The sequence below is a fragment of the Aptenodytes forsteri genome, unplaced genomic scaffold (genome assembly GCF_000699145.1).
Source record: "Aptenodytes forsteri isolate BGI_AS27 unplaced genomic scaffold, ASM69914v1 Scaffold263, whole genome shotgun sequence".
NCBI lineage: Eukaryota > Metazoa > Chordata > Aves > Sphenisciformes > Spheniscidae > Aptenodytes > Aptenodytes forsteri.
This window is the reverse complement of record NW_008795922.1, coordinates 388,568-400,363: the sequence shown is the minus strand read 5'-3', so window position 1 is coordinate 400,363 and position 11,796 is coordinate 388,568. Positions and strand designations below refer to the sequence as shown.

At 36.8% G+C, this 11,796-nt stretch overlaps 1 protein-coding gene across 1 annotated transcript in view; it reads left to right on the top strand.

The window, feature by feature from the left end:
* The window catches only part of ZFAT (zinc finger and AT-hook domain containing), a gene marked incomplete at its 5' end in the record, with an annotated part of 80,307 nt that overhangs the window by 12,417 nt on the left and 56,094 nt on the right, over window positions 1-11,796 (top strand). The window contains one exon of the mRNA XM_009284914.1: window positions 2,565-2,738. Coding sequence (XP_009283189.1) covers window positions 2,565-2,738 — 174 coding nt within the window. The remainder of the gene's footprint in view (window positions 1-2,564; window positions 2,739-11,796) is intronic.

Genomic DNA, 11,796 nt, shown 5'->3' with positions numbered 1-11,796 from the left:
CCCCTGGAAGTATTTAAAAGACGTGTAGATGTGGAACCTGGGGACATGGTTAGTGGTGGACTTGGCAGTGCTTGGTTAATGGTTTGGCTCGATGATTTTAAAGGTCTTTTTCAAAAATGATTCTACAACTTAAATGATTCTATGGTTCTATGATTCTCTGCCAAAAATGACTTAGAGTTTTGTCCACAGGTATATCAAATTATTTTTTTTTTCCTAAAACTATCACTAACTCTTATTGTCCACTGAATAAAAGGACAGTAATGAACCAAATTAATTTTTGTATTTGTTGTTTAACAGTATGTGAAGTAGCCTCAGGGAAACACAATTTAATAAGCAACTTATGTTCTTTGTGTATTCTGATTCTTTATGAGAAGACTTTTCTTCTGTTGGTGGCCTGGTCCTGCTGTGAAATTTGTGACTATTTGTTTTATTGTTGATAATAAACTAACAGAGGCTGTTTCATGAAGAAAATGTGGAAAAATGTGTTTATTTCCTCCCACGCCTGTTCATCCCACCAAAAGAAAACACTGCACAAGCAGATTCTGGTGGAAGGGGATATTTCTTTATATTCAAATATCCCTTTGAAGTATTGCAGAGAAATGCCAGTGTTAGAATTACTTGGTTTCAATATCAATCAATAATTTACAACTATATTAAGGAGTTAAATGGGGACATAATGAGACCCTTTATACCTATAAAGCAGCAATATTTTCCAAAATCATAGAAATCTACAGAGAAAAAGGTAGTTGAGAAAAGGCATATATCAAGAAATTTATATAATGAAATGGAAGAAATCATTAGCAGGCACTGAAAAGCAGGAGGCTCTCAAGGCAGAGCATAATTTTCTATAAACTAGAAACTGGAAGCTGGGGCAAAAACATTGCTAACGTGACTCCATAGAAAGATGGCTTGCTAGCCATGTTTGAATTCAGTTTGCTATGTGGTTGTTGCTCATTCTAGGTATTGTAAATATGAATTTCAGATTTACAGATTAGCATCAAGCCATTAAAAGTTGTTGGTATACACGTTTCTGCCTCAGTATGCCTGAGAAATCTAAACTAATTCCTACATACCTTGTTTCCTTCTGGTTTTGTGTCTTGTAAAGAGCTTGCAGTTTATCCAGGTGCTAGTTACTTGATCAGTCCTAACTATGTTACTTTAGTTTGTGCTTGTGCCCTTCATTTTTTTAAGCAACAGCCAGCACTCTTAATCCCCTCGTTTCATTAAGGTAAGACCATGGGAGACAGACTTGTTTGAATCTCAGCTGAATATTAACAAAATATTACTGAAATTAAAACGCATATCTTTCCACTGCTTTTGCTATTTGCATGCCATAAACAACTCTAGACACACTACAACTTTGCTGTTACTGTTTTTTATTTATATATTGTTTCCCTATCTCAGTAGAGCAGCTATAGCATGTTACAAATATATATTGAATGACTTATTCTGGAGATTGTGTCAGCTGCTTTATATTAAGGGAAGAAAAAAATCTGAAATTCACTGGGTTCATTTATAATTTTCTTTCTTCCATCAGGTTTTGCTTTCCTTACTCATTACCTCTGGAACGTTTGCATAATGCCTTAATTTGCCAAGATAGTTTTCTCTAGCCTGCATTTTCTATCACTTCATCTAATATAAAGAAATTTTGTTGGTAAAAACTTGCAGCCCTCTGTTTTTATTCTTTATGCTGCTAATTCTTTATATATAAACTTTTTTTTTTTTTTTTAATTTAAGAATTTCAGTACGGAATTCCTCATTTGCTTTAAGGAAGAAATAGCTTCAAGGAACAACTTATCTGATTACTGGTTATTCATTCTCATTTCAGCTGAGTGTTTTGAATACAACTATTGCATTGCTTTCTAGTTAACAGGTCCAAAAGTTATCCAATTTAAGAGGCTGAAGACGTTCTGAACAGCAACAGTGAGGGGATGATATAGAAGTGCAGGCCTTCAAAATGAAGAGTTACATGTCAGGAGTTAGGTTGAACCAAAGAACTGTTTTGAACCTTAATTCTTTTTGAATCGATACCGAAAAAGAAAAATATGTTTCTGGCTATTGATTCAGAGTAACAGTGGGGGAAAAAAAGCCTAATCCAGAGAGGCTATTGGAAGACTTTCCATTAAATAGGATGGATAATGAATCCAGTACTAGGACAAATAATCCTAAAGTCATCAGAACAATTACGTATGGAAAGGAGAAAAATATTTGTTCATTAATGGTGAAATCATAAGAAATTCTACAAAGTTTGTAGAATTTTCACAAAAATCCACAATAATGTCAAAATAATTTAGAAACACAAATGTTTCTGAGAGTCTATTTTTAAAATTTTGATTTTTTCTTTGTCTATTTTCTCTATTTGTGTAAATATCGCAATAGTTTTATTAAATAGATGGAAAAAAGTTCCCCTTTAGGGACTCATGCAGCACGTCTTGTTTTGATAACATGTATTTCTTTCTACAGTAGCATTAATTTTCTCCTAATTCTTTCTTGTAGTGTTAGTGACTGTGTTACCTGCATTTCTTTTGTACATAGTTACATTCTTTTTGATGTTTGCTCTTTAGGTAATGATTCTGACGTTGACCTTGACAGGAAGGAAGATGAGCGAGAAAAAACTCCAAAGAGGCCCAGAGTTCAGAAAAAACAGAAAATTCCATCAACTAAGGAGACTGAACAGGTTTCAGGAGCTAAAAATCCTATTATAAGTGTGGTTTTGACAGCCCATGAAGCTATTCCAGGTAATCAGAATCACCGATTATATAATAAATTTGGTTTTGTCCATGCTGATGCTGTATAAAATAATCATTGGTCTAAGACTGAACTGCTTAGGATATTTGTTATCTGAAAAATATTTAGTATTATTTGGTTATCTTGATACAGAATCTCTGCATCTGGCAGCTACATCATTTTAGAACTACCGTCACATTTGTTCCTGGGTATGACAAAAGCTGGACCTGGGTGTAGTTATCTGCATTAACATCAGTTATGTTTAGTCTGTGAATAGTTTTAAAGAAGAAGCTGAAAAAATCAGTGATCAAACAACAGGAAGGTGTTTTTCCCCTGGAATATTTTTATTTCAGCTCTTGATTTATGTGGATATTTATGATTAATGTAAATTTGGTTATGAAAAAACAAACAGCTTAGTATATATACAACCTCATGTTTATGCATACAAGTAGTTTGACAGAAAATACATATATATATTTGTAAATCAAGTAAAGTTTCTGTATAATGATTAAAGGATTCTTCATCCATAAATTTTTATAGTGCCTTTTCATCGAAGGATTTTGGAATAATTTCAAACTATTTATTTTAAAACTAGACTTGCATTTGCCTGTTTATATAAACCAGTCATTCACCTGACTGACAGAATCCCTTTTTATAGTTTTGTGCATTATTTTCAGCTTTGCAGCTTTATTGTTCCCCTTTTCATTATTGGTAACGTTTCTGAATATTTGTTTTGCTTATAGTTCTCAGAACAACTAGAATGTATTTGTTTATTTTATTGTTGTGGGTTGGAAGCTAGCTGGATTTTCTGTGTTGTTCTTTAATATCTTTTGATATTGAGATCTGTGATATGCTTGGACTTTGTGATATTGAGATCTGTGATATGCTTGGACTATGCATTTGCTAAAATGCATTTCTAATTGTGATGGTGGAGGAAGCTGGATGAGCTCACCTACGAATATCCTGTGTGCTTAGAAGGGAAGTAAAAAACACCTTCAAATTCATTGTTTGAGGAGCATCACACAGGGTTTTGGACTTACACTGAACTGTTAAAAATTTGGTCTTGCAATATTGGAAATACGGGGGAAGGTTCAAGAGGACTGGTGAGCACTGGAAGTGTGGAAACCTGACTTCAGGGTGGTTTGAGGTCTGCGCCGCTTTGTTTCACTAACTGCAGGCGCCATTTTCTCATGTGATACAACCCTGGGCTCTTTCCTAGCTGTTACTAAACACTCATTTTCCCACTGTGTCTCCCACCTCTTTTGCCTGTTTCCCACTGCATGTACCTTCTCTCCCACCCTGGTGCTCATTCCCCTCACTGCCACACGTGAGGCTCCCCTCATGTCCTCTGTTCCTTTGACTGGGCAAAGGAGAACATGCGATGGCTGGTTAAGGGGCTCCTATAGGTGTTAGTAAATGGGTTCATATAGATCTTAGTTTATGGATTTATACATGCACCCTCCCTTCCTCAGGGCTTTTGGGAAGAGCTGTAATTGGGGTCTCCTCTCTCTCCAGGTGCTAAATTTTATGAACCTTGTAAGAATGTTTGTCTTTCAGATCTTTACATTTCTGGCAAGCACTAGAAGAATTTTCAAGAGGGGAAGGAAAGACATGCTAGACAGTGCAATCAAAGACGCATTTTCTTAAGAAACTAGCCTGAAGAGGCGAATGAAATAATAGTAAATACAGATAGTGAAGAAAATGTAGTAAGCATGTGATGCGGGAGAGGAAATGAAAATCTAGAGGAGACTGGTGCCTTAATTACTACCTAGTAACACTTTTCTTCAGACAACAAAAAAGTTTGGGTTTTCTTTACACATACGCTTTTTGAGTGACTCAAAATATTAAAACAGCTTCAACTTTGGAGCTGTTTGTGCATAATACATGTTACATTCAAAAGGCTTTAATGAACCAAAGAGATTTACAGTCAAATGTGAACCTGCAGCTATTTTTGAAGGTCCTCTCATTTATTTGGTTGACAATTAGTAATCTTATTACGTTGAAGTTCCCAGCTAGACTATGTGTAATAAAAAAGTCATTGTTGTTAAGACAGTTATGAATTATCATCCTACTTTTCAGAATTTGGAAATTCTAGAAGATATTATGTAAGTGGTTAACTCTTTGAAGATTCAAAAGAAAAATATTTCATTTAATACCATTATGTTTTAATTTATTTTTCATTGCTTTTCCTTCTATTTTTTTCATTAATTTCCATGATCTAACTATATTTTAATGTCACTAGCAATTCTTAGGCTGTTCCACTTCCTCAGTAATACTTTAATGTCTGGAGTTTTTATAAAGATCTTTCATAGTCTTTTATTCCATTTTTCTGGAGATTTATCCTGTGCTAAAGAAGTGAGTTAGTGCTATAGACTGCTGTTGAAGAATACAAATAGATAAAACATTTCTCCCTTCTTCCCTGCTTTCTGTGTGCTAGATCATCTGTAAAGTGAAGTTGAAAATAAAATTTAAAAGTGCTTAAGCACTATCAAAACTTAGTCAGAAAGAGGAAATATTCAGAGTGTATGTCTCCCTTCTTAAATGAAAGATGCTTTTAGGAGTATTATATTAACAGTTTGCTATAATTTTGCTACACGCTATTTAGGTTTGAGACACTGCTTTACATCATGTGTTCAGTAGATTATGACTAAATTGATCTCTTCAAAATCCCTTTGAACAAACAGTTTAGTTTTTAACTTCCCAGAAAGGGCAGTCGGACAACATTGATTTTTCCCCATGTTCCTTTTCTGTAATGTTTACTTGGGAGGCATATGAAAGGTAATAGATTTACAGCTTTAGAAATTTGAAAGCTTGCATTAACCCACAGAGTAAATACACTTTGAATAAAAGTGGTAGATTTTTTTTCTGTGCAGGTGTTGAAGTACCTTAACAGGCTAGAGAGGTGGGCCTGCACGAACCTTGTGAAGTTCAAGAAGGCCAAGTGCAAGGTCTTGCATCTGGGTTGGGGCAATCCCAAACATGGATACAGGCTGGGAGATGAGTGGATTGAGAGCAGCCCTGCCAGGAAGGACTTGGGGGCATTGGTGGATGAAAAGCTGGACATGAGCCAGCAATGTGCGCTCGCAGCCCAGAAGGCCAATCGTGTCCTGGGCTGCATCAAAAGAAGCGTGGCCAGCAGGTCGAGGGAGGGGATTCTGCCCCTCTACTCTGCTCTGGTGAGACCCCACCTGGAGTACTGCGTCCAGCTCTGGAGCCCTCAGCACAGGAGAGACATGGACCTGTTGGAGGGGGTCCAGAGGAGGGCCACGAAAATGATCAGGGGGCTGGAATACCTCTGCTATGAAGAAAGGCTGAGAGAGTTGGGGTTGTTCAGCCTGGAGAAGAGAAGGCTTTGGGGAGACCTTATTGCAGCCTGTCAGTACTTAAAAGGGGCCTACAGGAAAGATGGGGAAGGACTCTTTTATTAGGGAGTATATTGATAGGACGGGGGGTAACGGTTTTAAACTGAAAGTGGGTAGATTTAGATTAGCTATTAATAAGAAGTTCTTTACTATGAGGGTGGTGAGACAGTGGAACAGGTTGCCCAGAGAAGTTGTGGATGCCCCCTCCCTGGCAGTGTTCAAGGCCAGGTCAGATGGGGCTTTGAGCCACCTGATTTAGTGGAAGGTGTCCCTGCCCATGGCAGGGAGGTTGGATGATTCTGAAGGTCCCTTCCAACCCAAACCATTCTGTGATTTTACAACTGGAGGGACCCAAAGACCTTGAAGAGAGGGAGTGCTGTGTTCATGAACACGCGCATCTTGTATCAGATTAAACAGAGTACAGTTTTTTGTAAGTATCGCAATTAAGAATGAGAATGAATAACTACAATTACATGCATATCTAAAAATACTTTGTTGTGAATGGCAGATGCTTTTGTTCATACTCTATTTTTAAGAACCAGTGAGTAAACTCTGCCAAATATTCAATCTTCTGGTTTTTTATGTATTTTATTTCCCATGTTTAAATTCTGTAATATTATCAAAGCTTCTAAAACCAATGTATTATTCATGCTTAATTAGTTTGATTCAGGAGAGATTCTACTTTGAACATTTAAATTGTTGTTTTATGTGAGTCCTGTAATATTTTAAAGACTCAGCTTGTTACTAGGAGAGTTGTTTTAAGTTCCTGTAAAGATGGTCAATGGTAGAATTTTTGGGGTTTTTTGGTAGAGTTCAAGATATGCAAAAATAGCATTAAGTATTTAAATTCTTGATGCTAATTATTTTGTGATTCCTAAAGGAGTTGGATTTTTTTCTCCTACAAATTCTTAATACAACGCTGTGCAGGTTTTTCTCTCCCCAATTTCCACTAAGGAACCACTTTCCATAAAAGGCCAGCTGTGTTCTGCTGCTGTACGCTGTGCTGTAATTTATGAACACTTGGTTCCTTCTCCCGTCGAGATTTTGGGAAGTGGGGAAGAAGTGGAAGAATGTCTGTTTTGCTTACTGTTTTGGGACTGACTTAGTTTAACTGATAACAGTCTTTTCTGTTGAAGATGACTTTTTTTTTGTAGCTCACGGAACGATGGTTGTGGGTTTATGACACATCTGAATGGATTTAATATCAGACTGTTGCCAAGGGAGCTTTCCTACTTGTCTTTTATTTCCCACTTTACTTTCCCTTTCTTGCACCGGCACTAGTGCTTGCGTCAGCCTGCGGTAAACTGATTCAAATAACTGGCAAAATAAATACATATACATGTGCACATGCACATACACATATTCATTTTCTCTATCAGAGAAATTTTTTTCTACCCGTTTTGCTTACTGAACTGTCTCACATTGGGGCTGCACAGTTTTGGAAAGTGGGAAAGTGGTGACAAAATGAGTCTCTCAGGGAAAAGGAGGAGGATTCAGACTACCCCTTTTCAAAGTAGTTGAGTGGCTTAAGTCATTAAGCCCAGTACATATAGACTGCTGTCCCAGGGGCAGTGCTGTCCTCCCACCCCACCCCCTGGCCACAGATTCCTGTCCTTTGGAGCATTGTACATGTTCATGCAGTTTTGTGGTAAAACACAGTAGAAAACTAATTATATATTTGCAGAAGGAGACACGTGGTGTAAATTTTAGCCAGATTCATTCTCTGATCATCTTTATAAACTCCTATGCTGGCACTTTTAAGGCATCACGAACATGTAGTCGAGTGGAGGGCTAGAGAAAAGAAGCTAGCCTTATGTTAATTTAAAGCAACTGTGGAATTAAGCAAGGTTAGGAAAATTAAAGCTTTCCCCTCTGAATGTGAGCAGGTATCTGTATTACCATGGGGTTACAGATTGATTTAGCTCAGCCAGTCTAATGTCCAGCTCTGTTGAAAGGGGTAGTAATCTTCATCCCACCAAACACAGGTCTGTGATTCTGTTTCTTTGTCTGAATTAAAATGTGTTTAACTTCATCATGAGCTAACCTATAAAAATATTAAAAGGTTCTTCTGCCCTTTTTTAGCTTTATTTTGGGGGTGAGGGATGGGTTTCCATGAGGAACATTGAGGGTTAGTTTCTGTTGGTTTCACTTTCAGAGCTGTCTTACCAGGGGTCATATGCGTTTGGAGCACATTCCATAGGATATTGTAGAAATGGAGAAAATACATTCGTTCAGAAAAAGATTGTAAGAAACAAATATTCACTTCATACCCTTTCCAAATTATTTAATCTATACAGACCAAGGTACCTACATTATGCAGGTTTTTTTAAACTTAAAAAAAAAATCCATAGCTAAAAGATTGATCTAGTTGCATCAGTTGTCCCTAAAGGCAGCTTGCAGCATGTCTATAGGGAGGAAATAAGAAACTTCTTATGTAAAGCCTCCCAGATTTTGACAGCCATTGAGCTGGTGGTTGCATCTGGATCATCGTGTTTAATACATATCTATTAATTTGTCTCATTCCCTTCTTGAATACGTTTATATTTTCAGTCTCTGTAACATCGTGCAGTAATTGTTCCATAATTTAATTACACACAGGGTGAAAGTGTACATTCTTTTGTTTTGTTTTAAGCCTGCTGACTGCTTATTTCTTTAAACTGCTCTTTATTCGTGGTTTATGAGATAAAGAATGATTATTCACACTTTTTTCACAGTATTGCTAATTTTAGAGGTCTTTCTGATATTTCTCTTTCATTTATCTCTCTGCCAAGCTGAAGGTCTCCAAGATATGTATCGCTTTTCCAAACAAAATACTTCTGATTTTGTCTTTGTTACTGCTTTCTAGTTCTTCTATATCCTTCTTGTTGTCCAGACTTGAAGTTGTAGGAGGTTCATGGAATTTAGTTGGATTTTAGTAGGAATTTGGTTGATGATGTCTTCTGTTTTATTTTGGATCCATTCCTAATAATTCCTTCCATTGTGATTACCTTTTAGACTGTTGATAAGTATTGGAAAGTTCTACAGTAAAGGGCAAGATACTTTTCTAAGGGACAGACTGTAAGAGATTAGAGGCCGTCACTGAGTTTGAGCCAGAGATAAGGCACACTGGGTAATGCTTATCTGTAGAAGTTGCTGTCAGAATGTCATGAGGAACTCAAATCTTATTACTCTTGAAGCAGGTTTACTTAGAACAGATGATATTGCTTGAAAAGAGGAAAGCAAAAGGCATAAATAAAGTCTAGTAAACTAAAGTCCATTCTGCATTTAAAAAAGAGATATAATAGTGCTGGAGGAAAGATTTTGTTGAAAGAAATGATCAGTACAGTTAACCTCTTTTTTCCCCCTGGTATTTGTATACTCTTACTTATTGAAATGGTTGTCCAAGGAAACAGTTAGGAAAACTTATCTTCCTTATTGGCATATGATATTTTTAATGGAAAACCAGACCTTGTATTTGTTTGCCTTGTTCTTACACTCTTCCCTAGACTGTGGCTGCTTTTAGAGACATGAATATTGAGGGCATTCTCCTGGGATGTGGGACATGTGGGTTCACTACCTACTAGGTTGGGTAGAGCCTAGAAACCAAGTTTCTCACTTTCTGGCCATATGCGTTAGTCATTAGTTTATGATATAGCAGTGAGTGCTGTGGCTACTGGTCCATTAGTAGCCCACACTTACGCAGCATCCCAAGTGGATGGAGGCATCTAATGTTTCTTAATGCTTCCATATCTTTTAAGGGTAGGAAGTAACTACCTAACATGAGGGGACGTGATTGCCTACCGTGAGCAAGTACTCTATCAGTATGTTCGAAGAATTGGTTCTCTTTTAGGTTTTTAGAGGTATTTGCCTCTCTATTAACTGCATGGGGAATGTAGACGGTAGTGTTAGGATGACCTGGAGCATTCTGTCTGCTCCAAGTATACAAAATATGGGTGAGTTAGTACTTACCTAGTCCACCTAATTTAGGTGATTAAAATTTTATACTGATAACACAAAAGTCTATTAAAACGTCCAACAGTCTTTTCAGGAAATGCTTAAACATCCTGAAAGTCAGAAGGGCACAGAGGAGGTGTGTGTGCAGGGCACTTAATGAGGATCTGTGTCTCACATTCAGGAAATGGGAGGCCTGAAAGAGGTAGCCATGCATATAGAGCAGTTCAGAATCTATTTTCTTTTAACTGAGTTGTTCTAAATATAGAAGAATTTGCTTCTATTTTAAAAATACTGAAGTATGGGAACACTGGTCTGGTGTCTAATGTCTGTTTTATCATCTTTATACTGAACCCACTGATTGAACCATGTCTCCTGTAGTGTAATGACAAGCTCCCGTCTCACTAGGCTACTACTGTGCAATTTGGGAGATGCAGTCCTGCTGGACAACCTGGCATTTGTGGGAGAGGGAGTGACAGGAATAACAGAAGTTACAATGTTCTGGTAACATTTAGGTTGAAAACTTGGATGATCAGTTCTGATCAACTGGCAGAATCTTTAGTACAGAACTGAAAGCACTATTAAAAACCAGTAGTAAAAAAAAAGCCGTTTTTAGATCCAGCCATTTCAGTGAGCAACAGAGCTATTACAGTCTGTTTATTTACAGAGTTGGCTCATGTCCCATCTGACACAAAAAGCTTCAATAGCCTTACATAATCCCAAATGGCCTCTTCTCAAAATCTCCATTTCCCACTTTAAATCACTCTGAAGGACCCACAGGATCTCCATCTTTCTCCCTTGTCTACAGCACTGCTTCCTCAACTTAATGTCCTTAAGTCTTTCACACATGTTATTGGGTAGCCCGCTGCTTATTACTGATTTTTCCCATATACTCTACTTGCCTTTTTCCTGATGTTTTTGCTAGTCTGCAGGCTAAAACTTTTTTTAGGGAAACTAGATTTAGTAATTTGCTAACCAGCTAGGTTTTTTTGGATAGTATACTCTCTGTGATTTAGTTTTGTTGTTCTTATAATTGTTGTTTCAGAGCCTTTATGTTAGTACTGCATATATTTCATAAATAATATCTTCAGGAACATGCTCTTTGAGTGGAACAAGAATTAATTTAATCCTTTTGTTAAAGGAATAGCTCATACATCACTCTTTGAACTTTCTTGTTTCTATTCAGGTGTTTCATTTTATAGATACTTATATAACAGTGAGAATCTGTTAAAAATATGTTGAGCATGTTGACTCTGTCTTTTGCTTTCTAGGTTCTTTCTAGGCTTTCATGCCTCAGATTTCTTTGATTCTTATTGTAAATTCTTTCCTCTGTCACAAAGGTGTATTGTACTTTTTTTCCCCCCTCAGCTTCTAATCAGGTGAATTGAAATGAGATCAGATATTAATGTAATATCCAAGAAAAAGAAAATAAATGGAAAGTTAGCGAATTTCATTTTTACCTGAAGTTTTTAACTTTGTTATTTAATTCAAAGATATTTTCATGTGCAACCTCTCTTGCTTCCTTGTCCCCAGTATATGATAGAACAATCCTTAATTACAGGTTCTGTAATACTTTTTTCCTAGGATGGATGGGTGTTCATCTATTACTACATATTCCATGTCTTGTTTTCTTTTTGTTATTCAGTATATGGTCCCTCATTTACTACTCATTATTCAGTATCAGACCAGAAAGCATATATTTTTTCATAGAAACATAAAATCATTAAGGTTGGAAAAGACCTCTAAGATCATCAAGTCCAACTGTCAACCCAACACC